Genomic DNA, 16,754 nt, shown 5'->3' on the forward strand with positions numbered 1-16,754 from the left:
CTAATTTATGTCTGATCTGGGTAAAATCTGGTCTTCAGGAGCCAGGCGCTAAGTGGCCAATTAAGTAAACAAAGATAAGACTAATTGGAAGTTTAGATTCCTTTGCAGGGCAACAAAGAATACACAAACATAAATTAAGGGGCCAGAATTGGGGACCTAACTGGTGCTTTAAAGGTATAAAAAGTGGTTACATCTTCTCTGAAGATGTGAACCCTCCCATATACATATCTCTTTGTATGTGTTTGGAATGGTTTTACCCAGCCTTTTGTCTTTGATCAAAGATTAAATGTTGATTCTTATTCAAGCCTCCGTTTAAGTCTTTCTTTTTGGTTCACTGAGAGCTTAAGCGTATAGCCGGACCTTACATTAGCTTGAATTCCTGATTGCCACAAATAAATGCTATAAAGAAAATATATCAAAAAACAGATGGATTAAGTACTGGATTAGCAGTGCAGGTGATAAGTGGAACTTATGCTTAAATTGATTGTGAGCAAATTTTTGCAATATGTATTGTTTGGGATAGTGGTTTGGGGAACAGTGATTGCCAATGAATTATTAAACTTCTTACAAAATTGCATTTTGAGAAGTATTACAGGAGTCTTGTGCCCAAGGAGATGGTGCTAGACTTCCGGAAGAAGAGAGAGGAACCTGCCCCATTTTACATCAAGGTGGCTCAGCAGACTGATAGCATTGTGATTAACACCAGCTGTCTGCAATTACTGTAAGTTCGAATCTCACCAGGCTCAAGGCTGACTCAGCCTTCCATCCTTTCTAAGGTAGGTAAATTTGGGGACCCGGGTTGTGGGGGCAATAAGCTGGCTTTGTATAAAAATACGAAAGTATGAAGGCTATTGCTTTACGCATTGTAAGCCGCCCTGAGTCTCCAGAGAAGGGCGGCATATAAATCAAATTTAAAAAAGGGGGGGAGCTTGTGTGGAGAGAGTCCCCTCTTTTAACTTCCTGGGAGTCCATCTTAGTGAAGATCTCAACTGGAAAAATAACGATCCAGGTGGTCAGGAAGGCGCAACAGAGACTCCATTTCCTCAGATCTTGCGGAAAAACAAGGTGGAACAACGACCTCCTGACGTCGCTACAATGCCACTATGCCAAGGGTGGGCAACTATGGCCCTTTTATGACTTGTGGACTTCAACTCCCAGAATTCCTGAGCCAGCCATGTTAGCTCAGGAATTCTGGGAATTGAAGTCCACAAGTCATAAAAGGGCCATATTTGCCCACCCCTGAACTACGCCATCCCAACTCGCGAGCTCGCATTGCTTTTTCCTTATTGTCTGTCCCGCCTCTTTCTCTAAGCGCCGCCCCCGCCAATAGTTCCGTCCTTCGCTACTCCCAAAGCCCCACCCGCCGTGCACCTGCTTCTCCGACTCAAACGGCGCGACCGCTTCACTACAGTACCGCCAAGTGACCAATCAGAGCTCGAAAAAAAAGAATCCTCAGAGTAAGCCAAGGGCGGCCCGTTCTTTCCGTCGCCGTCGGCGCTGACTGTGCTAAACCCGTCGGCCGTTGCTGGTTCGCGGCGGCTATTTAACTGCGCATGCGCCTGTGGTAAGAGAGCGTTTGAGCTGCTTATTACGAGTGAGTAGGAACGAGGGACGGCGGGGCGCTTCCTTCCCTCGCGGCAGTATTTGCCTCTTGCCCCGTGGGAGGATGTGGGATATTGCCTTCGGGTAAGAGGAGAGCTTCAAGGAGCTCAGATCCCCTTCGTTTCTGCTGTTCGTTATCGGGGGGGGGCGACCGTGACCTCCTCCTGCCCCCCCCCAATCCTCCTCCTCTCCGTGCCGTGGCAAGTGGAGTCCCTTCCTGGTTCGGACCGCTATAGATAAGGAGAAAGTTGCCACTGCACGCACTGGTGGAAAAATGAGGAAGTTTTTTTAGGTTGGGTCCAAGTCGAAACGATTTGGTATCGAACACCTGAAATTTGTGTTCCGTCGGAGAGTCCATATTTTCATACCTCTCCAATTGGTGGGCATTACATGCTGAACTCTACCAAACGCCAATATTTTTTTTTTGTTTGTTTTTGTTGTTCAGTGCCTCTTACTAATGTGGTTTGAAGGTGACACTGATCCGAGATGAAGAAAATACTGCGCCTGTGGTTTGGGCGGTATTTTGTTTATCTTGAGATGAATGCGAATTGTTGAAAATAGGTTTTTACTTTCATGTTGGGAATTTGGAGCCAGGTATATATATGTTATAAGGCAAGTATAGAATAGTTTATTCTTGATATACTATTTTAAATTAGAAAGTAGAGTAAAATTTATGTAGGCAAAAAAATAAGAGTAAGAAGGAAAAAGTATTCCTATAAAACAAAACAATTTATTTTTAACTCTTCCTGTATAACATTTTTACTGCAATTGCCCTTTCCACTGTTTTATAAATCATTATGTATTCTTAACCTAACTCCATAAACTACCTGCACTGGATTAAAGATGCAATTCCATTATATTTATGAAAAATACAACTAGTTTTATAACTCCCATGCATTTTATATTATATGTCATGTTTTAATTTATCTAAAAGACAATGTTACTCTTATAGAAATTATTGAATGCTTTGTAAACAAGAATTGCACCCCACTTTTAAACATTTGGTAGCTAAATTTCTTATTGGGGGTGAAGATCCTCCAGTGTCACACAAGCCCTTCCCATATGATTGCCAGTGCTCTGATCAAAGTGCCTTTTCAGAGACCCCACATCTAGCCAGATGGAATTGCTGTGTGTGGCTGACAGTCCATTTTTGTAAAGAATGGTAATAGAAAGCAAGCTGTAAATAATAAATTAGTTTACTATGCATTATCCACAAAGTTTATGCTAGACATCTGTGTTGTACATTTTCTGATTTGCAGGACCAAAAGAATATTCCCAAGCATGAGCAAATGGTCTTAAGAGAACAAAGATCCATAGTAGATCATTATCTGATTTCATAGCATATAATAGACAAATACACTGTCTGTACAAATAGCCATTTGTCACATTTTTAGTCTTCAAGGCAGCCTTTGATTCAGTTTCAAGAGTACACGTGGGATGAATTCAAGAATTCCACTTTTGATAAAAGATTGGTTTTGATAAGCTTTTTTGACAAAACAAACTTTTATTCAGAGTAAAATGCAGCCATTCCAGATAGTTCTCAAACCCAATTATAACTGCCATGGGGAATTATTTTGGCACCATGTTTGCTTAATTTTTATATAAATTCTCTTAGATTCACATGTGCTAAATCCAAATGACAAAAAGCATCTATTTGTTCGGTTCTGTGCTATTGTTATCACCGTTCTGTCACTGACCCAGGTAGGCCTCAGGATAGCCTTTAAATTTCCTGCCTGATACTGCATGTAGCTGCTTTTCACAATTGTTTGATGAGATTTAAATATTGTATTTTTCAGTCTAAACTGGCAAATTGTTTTGATTCGGAAAACTTCTGAGAGGGTCCCAAGACCACACTTTAAGAAACTCTGGATTAGAATATAGAAGTTGACATTTGACTAACTTTTTTATTCTTCTCATAATTTGACTGTTTATAACCAGGATTTCTGTTCTGATTAAGACCATAATAAAGCCAGTGTTTATGCTTTTATATGACAGAATTCCAATTCATTTGGGGCATTCTTGCAAGATAGGGACTGGTGGGAGGGGGTTTAAAAAATTACTTTTTGGGGCAGGGGTGCTTTTGAGGGACCCAGTGGATCCTGGAGAATTCTGCATCCACTGTATCTCTGCGGATCCTAAGTGAGTGCATATTGTTAATCTCTGTTATAAAATATACAGTTAGTCTTCAATTGAGCCCAACATTTCTGTTGCTAAGCAAGACATTTGTTAACTGAGCTTTGTTCCATTTTATGATTTATCTTGCCACAGTTGTAGTTATTCAGTTAGTAACACAGCTATTAAATGAATGTGGCTTCCTCATTAACTCTGCTTGTCAGATTATGATTCCGTGACCCTGGGACACTGCAACCATCATAAGTCCCTTTTTTCATAGCTACTGTAACTTCGAACAGTCACTAAACGAACTCTTGCAAGTCAAGGATTACCTGTATATAGATTCTGTTGTTCATTCAAAATAAAATTAAACAAACTTGCCATATTAGTATATGCCACTTAGCATACAGTCAATCAACTACTTATGCTTTACAGTCACTATCTTATTTTCTTTATTGAGCAATTATCTCTTGAAAGTGTTTGCAGGCTTGGGATTGGGATATATAATGCTATCAAAAACTACAGGCTTTGCTTTGGATACTAACATTTTTGAAAGAATATATTAATGCCAGTATATTAAGTGAGGATATATAGGACTTCAATTTACAACCACAATTGGGCTTGGAATTATGATTGCAAGTTGTGGTCATTAAGTGGATTACCATTGTGACCTGACTTTATTTTATGGTCTTTTTTTACATTAACTGAGTTACAATAATTGTTAAGCAAACCATATAGTTTGATTGCAGAATATTGTGCAGCAGTCATAACTTCGAAGATAGGTCATAAGTAGTTTTTTAAAAGTGCTGTATCTTTGAACAGTGGCTAAGCAACTGGTTGTAAATTGAGGATTACCTATAGTTTGTCCTATTTGGGTTTCAGTGATATTGTAGCCTAGATGAGACTAGTCTAGACTAGAGTTGAATACTATGTTACACTGCACTGCATTGTACTACTCTACACTATACTATACTTTATTGACCAAGTGTGATTAGACACAAGGAATTTGTTTCCGGTGCTTAAGCTCTCACTAGGCATACAAACAACAAAGTAATATATTCATAAGATACTAATAAGAGAAGGTAGTAGAAAAGATGAGAGGGGTAATAGTAATAGTACAATACTACATGGGTAAATATCCTTAGACAAAGAACAGTATTGTGGTAATTCGTTTTTCAGCGAAATGATGGCACAGGGGGAAGAAACTATATTTGTGTCTATTTGTTTTGGCATGCAATGTCCTATAGCGGCATTATATTTATAATACAGTATAAATATAATTTATATATTATATAAATAATATATCAGTGATATATTTAAACTAAATCTTTTTAAAAATAGAAATACCCTGACTTATGAAGAAAGCAAAAACAAAAATCACTTTATTAATAGTAATAATATGTACGCTTATTTTTATAAAACTCCAGGTGGCATACATAATGTTCCTATCTCCTGTTCTCCCTGAAGCAGCAACCTTGTGGGGTAATATGCCCACACCATTTTCCTACCCTCCGTAGGCAATCTCACATAAGAATATAAGAATCTACTGAAATTTTGTTAGATTTCTATGATTTCATACTAGATTTGGTCTTGTAGAAACCAAGGCTGCTGGGTTACCAGTCTCTACTATGTGTAAAGCACAGTTGAAAAATACGTGGAACTGTACAGTTATAATAATTAGCAACTATTCTAAGTAGAATATAAATTGAATGTATTAGAAATTGAATTCAGTGCTTGTCTAGGATGAAAATAATTCTTTGGCTTGAAATTCTTAATCGGGATTTCATTTTTTTCTCCTCCTTTCAGGTATCCTTGTTTCCTATGCTTGTTGAAATCTTATCCAGAATGCTTTTTTTAGTAATAGTACTACTCTTTAATGGAATAATTTCTTACTCCGATGGTAAATCTGTTACCAAGTCAGTGCCAAGATTACTTCTGGTGTCTTTTGATGGCTTCAGGGCTGATTATTTGAAGAAATATGAACTTCCACATCTCCAAGATTTTATTAAGGCTGGTGTATTAGTAGAGCATGTTACCAATGCTTTCATCACAAAAACTTTTCCAAACCACTACAGTATAGTCACAGGCTTGTATGAAGAAAGCCATGGTATTGTAGCAAATGAAATGTTTGACATTGATACAAAGAAAAATTTTTCACAGTTTAATGATACCGATCCTTTCTGGTGGGATGAAGCAATTCCTATTTGGGTAAGCAATGAATGGCAGGAGAACAAAACAAGTGCTTCTGCAATGTGGCCTGGCACAGATGTAAAAATTCATAATACTCTTCCTCATTTTTTTATGAAATACAATTATTCAGTAAGCTTCAGTGAACGTGTAGAAAAGATTATTGAATGGCTGAATAGTTCTGATCCATTAGTTACTTTTGCTACTCTTTATTGGGAAGAACCAGATGCAAGTGGACACAAATATGGACCAGAAGATACCAAGAACATGACTAAAGTATTACAAGAAGTAGATAAGCATATTGGCCTCCTTGTTGAGAAGCTTAAAGTTTCAAATTTGTGGGAGGAAATTAATGTTATCATTACAAGTGATCATGGCATGGCACAGTGCTCCCAGGAGAGATTAATCAAACTGGATCATTGCATTGATCCTAGCAACTATGTGCTAATAGACAGAAGCCCAGTTGCTGCCTTATTGCCAAATAGTAAGTATATTCATAATAATGTAAAATCTATTACTCTTCAGTATTTTTAACAGTATTATTCTCAATGTTATAATATGTAATTTCATAAGTCACTAATATTTCTCAGTTTGCTGAATATTTACTGATTCTGACCAGAAAAATATGAATGAAAAACTTCCTTTATAGTGTTTTTTTCAACTGAGACATAATAATTTTATATGTCATATTAGTTAAGGTTAATAGATAAACAAAGCTGATTCCAATCATACTATGATTAACACTGCAAATTTCTAAAATTATCTTCGTTTAAATTTGTTATTGCATATAGAAAAGTCCTTGAAATAAAAAAAAACTGTTTTATCCTGAGCTCAGCCAAACTTCAAAAAGTTCACAGTGTTGTCAGTACAAATTCATCATGTTTTGAATATTCCATGTTACACATATAACAAATATCAAGTATGGGTTCCAAGTAACACCCCCAACGAAAGAAGACTCTGAGGCTAGCAATTCCTCAAAGATCCATTTTATTAGAGATGTCATATTGGCACATCTGGGAAAACCCAAATCTTAAAGTTCCCAGGTTTTCCCCACCCAAAAGAAAGTCAAAGACCCATCTCCTGTACCCACATGTCCATCACATGAGCCAATCGATCCACTGTCCGAACTGGAGACAGCCCCCAGTCACTCCCATCCAGGTGGAGGCTGGACGTCCTTGACTTACAGAGAAAATAATGTTGTTATAGCTGTATATCTTCACCACTCCTTGCATATCCCCCCTCCCGTTTTCCCAGGCACTAAATGTGGCAGCCCTGAAATTCCAAAGGAAAGATGGCCTCCAGGGCTGACATATTAAACATTTGAGTCTTTTATTATAGAGGTCTAGGGAACTTGAAACAGATTGCTTGCTGTCTCATTCTAGGGCAATTAAAGGTGAGGTGATAGTACATATTGACTATTAACTACCACCATACCTATGAATATGCTGGTGAGTAATTTTTAAACTTTAAAAATTCCCACAGGTCATAAATTAGACTAGGTTTTTATAATGTATTCTGTCTATTACAAATAGCCATAGAGGCCTAGTGGAAAGTAAACCTGTAGCACGATTCTCTTCAGTACATTCAAAGAGCAATAGCAGCAGCAAAAATACAATGAGATTATTTACCAGCAACAATATATAATACAGAGTGACATTGCCTTTGCATTTGGCATGAAACAAGAGCATACATAGAGCAATGCACTAAAATTCAACAAAAACTCAACATTTGCATTTTGAATTTAAAAATTCATCATTTTAAAAACACAAACCTTTAATTTTTCCTAAAGCTTTATTTGCTCGCTTGTATATCAATCCATAATCATTTTTAAAGCCTAAAACTTACCTATTTTGGAGGCAGAAAACTGAAAGCAGTTTTTATGCTGTCTTAAGTATGTGATTAGCCATCAAGAAGTACCTTATATGCAAGCAAATCAGCATCTGATTCTGAGCATGTATTGGTTCTATCTGTCTTTCCCCTCCACCAATAAGAGCAGGAATAGAACTGGCTCTGCTGTTCTGTTGGCTATGCTGAAAAACAATGTAACATTACAGTGTTTAAGAATTTAAGATGTTTGAACAACACACTGTTCTGAGCTTGGGACAAAACTCAGTCTTTTACTCTGAGCTCAAAATATTTGGATGTGGCATTTCAGATGCAGAATATTTTGGGTTTAGAATGTCCCTTGTTGCATTCTTAAAGTGTAGAATGATTTAACTCCTTAAGAAATATATTTTGACTTCTGAAAATAAGCATATTAAAATGGGAGTAGATGAAATCCACATTAAATGTACAGCTCTTAAGAAATATGAATCCAGTTTTTATATTTGCAGTAACAAGTTTTACAGATAAATAAATGACCCAACTTATTTACACTTTGTTTTTTAGATGTGACACATGTATATGAATTAATGAAAAACTGCAGCCCTAATATGAAGGTTTATCTTAAAGAAGAAATTCCAGAGCGATATCATTACCATCACAATAAGCGCATTCAGCCAATAATTTTGATTGCAGATGAAGGCTGGACAATTGTACAGAATGGATCTCTTCCCAGATGTAAGGTTTTTTAAAACATATATAATTCCCTTTTTAATGGGGAGATAAAGTTATTTAAAGCATAGAAGAATTAAAAAACAGAAACCTTTTGAGATTATTGATTAATCATAGGCCATATCAAAGTGCAGACTTCCTGAAACAAATTATTGCTAAAATCCGATAAAAACAATTTAAAATGAGATTGGAATAAAATACAATTTTAAATGAAATTGGAATTAGAAACCTTTTGAAAATATCTGAAAGCACTAAGGATTAGATTCTTTCTTAACTAATATATTTTGCTTAATTCTATGTATTCAGAAATTCAGCACAATACTAAACTGGATTGCCTTATTTGCAAAAATATGAAATCCTAAAGTCACATTTTCTTACTAAATACAGTGGGCATACTTTGGTATGTGAATGATGGACAGAACCATCTGTTTTTCATAACTGCTGCATGTGGTCAGGCTGGAAATGGTATTAACATTTAAAAATGAATGTTTGACCAAAACAATTGCCTCAGAAAACTGTTTAAATAAATCAGATAGCATCTCATTTAGAAGTTTGGAGCACAATCACCAGTTTTACAAACTAAGGATTGTGATGAGAAATGATGTACAGGCACTTCTGTTAGACAGATACAAAATTTAGCAGCAGGAAATTTTGGGGTGAATTCTGGACAACACGAAAGACTTTTTTTTTTTTTAAATTTGATTTATATGCCGCCCTTCTCCAGAGACTCAGGGCAGCTTACAGTGGGTTAAGCAATAGCCTTCATACTTTTGTATATTTTATACAAAGTCAGTTTATTGCCCCCACAAACTGGGTCCTCAATTTACCTACCTTAGAAAGGATGGAAGGCTGAGTCAACCTTGAGCCTGGCAAGATTCGAACTTACTTTAATTGCAGACAGCTGGTGTTAAATTACAGTGCTTTAGTCTGCAGAGCTATACAGGCTCTTTCTTAGCATAGTGTCCGTCAGTTGTATCCCTTCTTGACTGAAAACTTAATTCTGATGGGGGGAAAAGTTACAGATATCTGCAGTCACAGAATATTGATTGCAACTATTCGGAGGGAGAGATTTCAGCAATTGGCTTCAGCTAAACTATAGAAATAGTAGCCAATTAGGTTAGCTAGATACACAAGACGAGAACAATTTAAAATACAATAGGGAGACTACAGAGGTTTATTCCTTTTTAAAACTTAATTATTGGTTTGATATCCTTCCTTTCTACAGTGAAATTTAGAATTTAACATATAAAGTTTTTTACATGGTTTGGTAATAAAAAAGAATTATATATCATAAGCATGAACAGAAAACTCACATGTTTTACTATGCTTACATAGTCAAAATAGGCCATTGAGAAACAAGAGATTGATATTGTCATATCAGGAAACCCCAAGATTTGCTGAAATAGAAAAAAGGGGAAAGTCCAACACATTCGGATGTCCACAGAATATTCGATTTTGAGAGAGCAGTGTAAAAATATCCTGAAACATATTTGTGCGATGGGACTATTCTATAGGGTGACAAACGGGAAATGAGAGACAATAAGGGGTATTCTCATACATTATATAGCAGAAAGCTATCTTAGCTTGACAAACAGGTTTAATAGGAGATAATGTTAAACTACTTTCTTTATCGTAGGAGTTAATATATTTGTTATAGTCTTCTTAAATATTAAGTTGATTTTATTGGAGATACTTTTAGTGAACATTATGTAATTTTAACAGTTTAATGAACTGAAATATTACATTTAAATATTTTGCTTGGATATTTAACCAAGCAGAAAACAATAGTTTATTGAAAAAACAGTTAAGCTATAATTCTGTAATGGCAGGATTATATTTACTAGGTAAAATAACTTAGCTAAATCTTTGTAATACATTAACAATTCTTGGATTCTTTATTTTTCAGTAGGAGACCATGGCTATGATGACACTCTTCCAAGTATGCAGCCATTTTTGGCAGCTCACGGACCTGCCTTCCGTAAAAATTACAGACTGAATTCAATCCGTACTATTGATATTTATCCAATGATGTGCCATATTTTAGGGTTGAAATCCCAGCCTAATAATGGGACTTTGAACAATTCCAAGTGTTTATTAGTTGACCAATGGTGCATAAATGTTCCTGAAGCAATTGGAATAGTCATTGGTGTCTTTATGGTATTAACTACGCTGATGTGCCTTATAATAATCACCAAGAACAGAACTCCTCCTCTACGTCCATTTTCAAGACTTCAGCTTCAGGAAGATGATGATGATCCCTTAATAGGATAAGACCCCTGTTCTGACTACTGTTTTGAAAAGACAATACAGAAATTTAAGTTATTTTGGCGAATAATATGATGCACTTTAATAAAGATCCACCAAACTACAGAAGAAAAAGAAAAAGAAATCTTGACTAGAATTTATTTTCTAATATAAACCAATAGAAAATTAATAGTAGTAAAACTTATTTATTTCTAAGTGATAAGAATAAGATTATTTGTGAGTGAATCTGCTTGCATATATTTCATGGACAACTGCTTAGAGATATTGTGATATTTCCTGAAATTGGACAGGAGCCTCTATAACAATGATCACAGCTTTAAAAGGCAGGGTAAATTAGGCAACCAAGGCCCTGCCCATTCTGATGTGCACAATTCTTTGATTGCCCAGACATTCCTGCTGTTTTGAAGCCAGTGAGTTGTCATTTCAGATGCCCCTAAAACTGGTTGGAAAAAATATAAACAGTCATGAAGTTCTTTATAAAGAAGATTATAATTGTGAAAATAATCCAGATTTGTTTTCCATTTTGAGGAATAGTTGCTATAAGAGTTTAATTTAGAAGCTGTTAATAGCTAGGACTCAACATTCTAGAGCACTGTGCACTCCGTGTCAATCTCTGCAAACCGAATGTTTCCTTTATTTCAAGCTGTTAGAAAACTCTATATGCAGGAATATCTTCAAGCTACACCAAGCAAAAAGAAATAGCATGTCATAATACTACTATAACTATCCCAAAGCAGATAGATTATATCTTCAATAATTTCTTCCCTAACTATAAGTTGTGGACTGATTCTAAACGTAGTTTAATATGTCTTGTCTTTCTCCATTTAGACAGATATGGTGTTTTCAATCTATTTTGGTAGGTATTCAGGTGTTTCATGTGTTTGAATTAATAATATTGTATTATGCATACATATATTTTTAATGAATCTGCAAAAGAAATTATATTTTATAAGAAGAAAAGGGATTTGGAAGGTAAAGGGGACAGTTAAGACTTTCAGTTGCTTGCAGTTTGTATATGATTAATAAGATTCTGTACTGTATATTCAATTAATTGACATTTATGTTCAGAAATGGTTCAGTTTTTTTAAATTCCTAATAATTGCTTGATTTAAAGTAGACCGTTTGTAATAGGCAGATAATATGCAATACCATTTCTGTTTGTCTGTTTCATTCAGAAAGAATTCAGGAAAAGTGAATACTTAATGCATAGGAGGACACATAATTTTCTTTGGTATTTCAAATGTTCCATATTTAACTTCAGTTGCTTTGCTTGTCTTCTTTATGAAATGATAATGGAATCCTTATAATCTGTAATACCCCATGGAGATATAACTGTACTTATCTGATAACAGCTATTGTAAAAAAAAAAAAAAATCCAGCACTACAATATTGATTAGGAGATGTGCTATTTAAATAATTGTGTGACAGTCCTCCCCAAAACCAGAAGCAGCTTTTCAGTTTTTGCCTCCTTTAAGCAATAGTGACACTGAGTGAGGAGCTTCTGACACCAAGAGATATCTCCTATTTAGCATTTGTACATGAGATTAAGGGAGCACATTCAAACTCAGTTTCTTCTTATTAAGGTGGCACTTTGGTATTCTAATTGTTGGAATAAACCAGAATCTTTAGATTAAAAGTACAGTGAAATTTAGTCTTTTAAGAAGTAAAACATAGAAAACAGAAATTCAATCTTTTTTCAAAAAATCGTTCTATTACATAATGAGAAGTAATGGTTGGTGTTATCAGAAAGTAAATGTGTTTTGGAAGTAAATAGGAAGGTTTTTTTGTTTTTGCTTTGAAAATTGATATCCTAATAAGAAAGACTTTATCTTTGTATAAAGATATTTGTAGCTGTTCTACACAAATGTAATACCTCAGGGACTCTTTCAGATTTTGATTCCCATAACATAGATAACAGAAAATAAAGCAATTATACAAAACTTCAAAAAGTTAAAAATCCTTTAAATGATTAGGCTAACCAGATAATGGACCTCAAGTACCAACAGTTCATCAAGGAAAAGATGAATTAATGGGAAAAATCTGTTACAGTACATTCTTTATCCTTCATCTCAAGATCATTGGCAACTGTTACCGAAAATGTTACCAATTTTGGGAATAGCAACTTATCTCTGCAATTATCAGGAATAAATTTATACTGGGAAAATAAATTTCAGTAATGAACTATGTTACAATTTTTTAAAAGACTATGTATTGGGATGTCTTTGTAATTGGGGATTTTGGACAATCTTTGTTGACTTTGATTAAAGAGGCTGTTACACTTTCAATTTTTCAGTATTAAGATTTATGCTTTGTTACTTTTAGATTAAGTACTTTTTCATTCATTCTAAAATTCTTGCCAGTCAAAATAATAGGAACATTCAGAACAGCCATTATTTTTTCTTGCCTTTTGTATAAGCTATTCTCTCTTACTTCCTAAAAACTAAAAATTGCATAATAAATGTTCCGGTTTAGCTTCATGATACTGACTTCTGTAAATCTTTTGAATTGTGACTCTAGGCGTATACTGCATATATCATTTTTCTGAGCTATTCCCAAAACTATTTAAGTTGACTATGGGAAGAAAAAAATATGCAAAAGATGTATGCTTGAAGAAAACAAACCATTTGTATTGTCTTATTCACATATCTTATGACTTTTTCACACAAATGTAGCATCCCCATGGTCACATGATCAGAATTCAGACACTTGGCAACTTATGTGACAGTTGTAGTGTCCTAGGATCATCTAATCGCCTTTTGCGACATGAGAAAATCAATTGGGGGGGGGATTCAATTAATTATGTTACTTAACTGTGGCAAGAAAGGTCTTGAAATGGGGTAAAACTTAACAAATATCTCAGCAACATAACTTTTGGGCTCAATTGTGGTTGTAAATCAAGGACTGCCTGTACTGTTATAGCAGAAAGTATATGGTGCTATTGTCAGGGTTCCAAGTAACACCCCAACGAAAGAAGACTCCGAGGCTAGAAATTCTTCAAAGTTCCATTTTATTAGAGAGGTCATATTGGCACATCTGGGAAAACCCAAATCTGAAAGTTCCCAGGTTTTCTCCACCCAAAAGAAAGTCCAAGTCCCTTCCCCTGCACCCATATGTCCATCACATGGTCCAATTGTTGCACCGTCCCAACTGGAGATGTCTCCCAGTCACGCTACTCTAGATGCAGGGCCAAATGTCCTTGACTCTCAGAGAAAGGAATGTTGTTATGGTTAAATATCTCCACTGCTCTATGTAATCCCCCCTCCCAGTTTCCCACAGCACTAAATGTGGCAGCCCTGAAGATCCAAAGAAAAAGATGGCCTCCAGGACTGACAGCTATGGTGATGCTATTAGAAAAAATATGAAGTCTCTTGAATTTACAGCACATTTTATTTGTAGCATTTATTTGAGACAAAATTCTAAGAAACCATTAGAGTTGCTTAGGAGGTATTTTATTCAAAGTGGACATTAGCTACGGTATATCTTAAAATACTACAGTCTTAAAACAGATTAAATGCTCATGGTCTCTCTGGAAACCTGATGTTTTTGCAGATCTGAATGATAGACATTACCTCTAACAAAATAGAATCCTTACCAAGTAGTAGTTGCTATAGTTAGTAAAGCAGTGAAAACTAAGCATACAGAAAAAATCAAGGCAATCTTGCAACAGAAGACATTCAACCATTTATGACAATATACAACTAATCAATATAAATAACCTTGCACAGAAGCCTTGCAATCCTGAGCTTGACCTCTCCAAGATGGGTAAATCTGAGGAATAGGAAGAAATAATAGATTTTGTACATCCCCCTCAGGCCTTTCCAACTGCCAAGCCCAGAGCTGACAACTCTGGCATAAGATTGAGGGAGCATGAGTTTGTGGACAGGAGATACATATTGCCATCTTCACCCAGCAGACTGGAAAAAACAAGCAGGCAGGAGACACACACTAAATGCTCTTTCCAGCTAATAAATTGGGTTATAGAATATGCTATTCCCTTTGTATCCACCACAGATTATTGCAGACCTTCAGCAATATATATGTCTGTTCACTTCCCTGTACAAAGAAAAAAAAAATGTAATTCTTAGTATTCCCCCATAATCAAAATATTTATGAACATTGCTCTACCATCCAATTCCTCAGAGTCCAGATGATTTGGCTGATAATGTGCCATTAATTTGGTGTCAAATCAACAACCATAGGTTTTTTTCCCCTGTGATTATCTGTGCTTAATCTTGTCTTTCAGATTAAGCTTGCTGCTGGTCGTCATTGTCTTTTGCATAATGTGGCCTAAGTATGATTGTTTGAGTCTCTCTTTTGTGCTTCAGGTAGGAAATCTGGGTTGATTTGTTTGATGATACATTGATTGGGGCTTTTTATGTTGTTTGTAGTATTCTCAGGAGTCTTCTCTGACATTAAAGTTCAAAAACATCAATAGACTTTCTACCTGACTTTTTCAAAGTCCACCTTTTGCTTTCCAAGATGTCACTAGGGAATATTGTGGCTGGAACAATTCTGATCTTTGTAGGCATGCACACATCAAGCATTTAAATACATTTTCCAAGGCCTTCATGGCTACTCTACCAAGTGTTAGTCTGCAATATATTTCTTTTACTATTGATGGTTGATCCTAAAAGGTAGAACCTATCAACCACCTTAGTATCTTCATTGTCATTAAGTTGATTTACAGACATAAAAATCAATACCTATATCAGGAACAAAAGATAACAAAAGAGTACCACCCCAAACCAAACCTCCATTACCATCAATAATCAAGTTACCAAAATAAGTCAGGAGGGTACCTGACACATGTCCAAGGATAAAGTGCTCTGAGTAGTGGCCTGCTACAGAAACTTACTTTCTGGTTCATCTTTTGTTAGCTTGAGAGGAGACTGTAACCAACCCTTTTCTTCTAAATGTAAAGACTGGACAGATTCCAACAGAAGGAAATGGTCCTTAAAATAATCTGGAATTGAGTGATATGGTCTTTAAAGGTTATAACTAGCACTTTGATCTGGGTTTGGAAATACCAGAACCATACAGCTGCAAACAGAAAGACTGACCTTTTTTGTAACTTGAGTAACAATGCAAGGGAGCTAGATAGGCATGATCACAGCTACAAAACATGAGTGCTGAGGTGGTTTAAAGCAGGGGTGTCAAACTGGCGGCCTGTGGGCTGGATGCATCATGTACAGGCCATGCCCACCCCAGCTGCACAAAGGGAGAAAACAATACGATACGTCACATGATGGCAATGTGACACCTGAGTTTGACACCCAATTATATAATTCTATATATGTAAAAACATGTGCTGAAATATTGAAGAAGCCTGTACCTTAATTGGAATAGTCCTATCTTTTAGTCTGAAAAGTGGTTGTCATTCAACTATCTGAATTCATTGTTAAAGGAAATAAAGATCCGCATCAAATAATTTATCTTAAACCCATGAAATCACTAGGATAGTTTTAATTTCAGTAAGGGCTGAACTGCCTTAATTTGAATTCGGGTAGTAGCTGAATTACTTCACACTGGTTGCATTTGTGCATTAAAAGGAATTTTTATAAAACAAACAAAAAAAGATAGGCTATGCACAACTGAGGTCTGACTTCTTACTTTCCAATATCAGAGAACCTAGTTTGTTTCTGCTGTTTGTTCTGAGAATGGCTGTTCAAGAATTCACAGATAGAACCTTCCACAATTCTGCTCTCCAAGGCCCTTTCCTTGCAGATAGGGTATTACAAGCCCAGAGAAGAAAGCTATGCTGCACAGTAAATATAAGGAGAAAAACCTCTTTATAGAAATATGTTTTGGAACATGTGGGAACTGTTGATCAGAACAACACATCCAAGTTTATTACTTCCATTTAATGAATAGCATTTAAAGAATCTTACTTTGTGCACTGAAATCTGATATATGTTTCCTTAAAAGAAAAGCTTGCTGACTTTATCCCAGGTTTCAGCCTTAAGAAGTTTGGGAAATCCCTCCACCTCTAATCTCCTCTTCTCCTTCTGTTCTACAGGAATGTGACATAAAAATGG

The 16,754-nt window shown here is 35.8% G+C and overlaps 1 protein-coding gene across 3 annotated transcripts; it reads left to right on the top strand.

The window, feature by feature from the left end:
- The first annotated feature begins 1,378 nt into the window (after positions 1-1,378).
- Positions 1,379-13,199, top strand: LOC139309052 (bis(5'-adenosyl)-triphosphatase ENPP4-like). Of its 3 annotated transcripts, none has more exons than XM_070933124.1 (4): positions 1,379-1,564; positions 5,521-6,385; positions 8,290-8,460; positions 10,361-13,199. In XM_070933124.1, exons 2-4 carry the CDS (start codon positions 5,536-5,538, stop codon positions 10,723-10,725), a joined length of 1,386 nt encoding a protein of 461 aa, XP_070789225.1. In that variant the 5' UTR covers positions 1,379-1,564; positions 5,521-5,535; the 3' UTR covers positions 10,726-13,199. The 3 variants fall into 3 exon arrangements, with proteins under 3 accessions (XP_070789225.1, XP_070789227.1, XP_070789226.1); XM_070933126.1 differs by having other exon boundaries at positions 1,538-1,594; XM_070933125.1 differs by lacking the exon at positions 1,379-1,564 and adding an exon at positions 1,612-1,686.
- Positions 13,200-16,754: the final 3,555 nt, after the last annotated feature.

The sequence above is a fragment of the Pituophis catenifer genome, unplaced genomic scaffold (genome assembly GCF_029215685.1).
Source record: "Pituophis catenifer annectens isolate HBS135680 unplaced genomic scaffold, rPitCat1.0.hap2 SCAF_1, whole genome shotgun sequence".
In the NCBI taxonomy this organism is placed as follows: Eukaryota; Metazoa; Chordata; class Lepidosauria; order Squamata; family Colubridae; genus Pituophis; species Pituophis catenifer.

Excerpts from the sequence above, each read along its gene's own strand:
- LOC139309052 (XM_070933124.1), top strand. The coding sequence starts at position 5,536 with ATGCTTGTTGAAATCTTATCCAGAATGCTTTTTTTAGTAATAGTACTA. Across the intron at positions 6,386-8,289 it reads TGCTGCCTTATTGCCAAATA|ATGTGACACATGTATATGAA; the intron begins GTAAGTATATTC and ends TTTGTTTTTTAG. Across the intron at positions 8,461-10,360 it reads GAATGGATCTCTTCCCAGAT|TAGGAGACCATGGCTATGAT; the intron begins GTAAGGTTTTTT and ends TTTATTTTTCAG.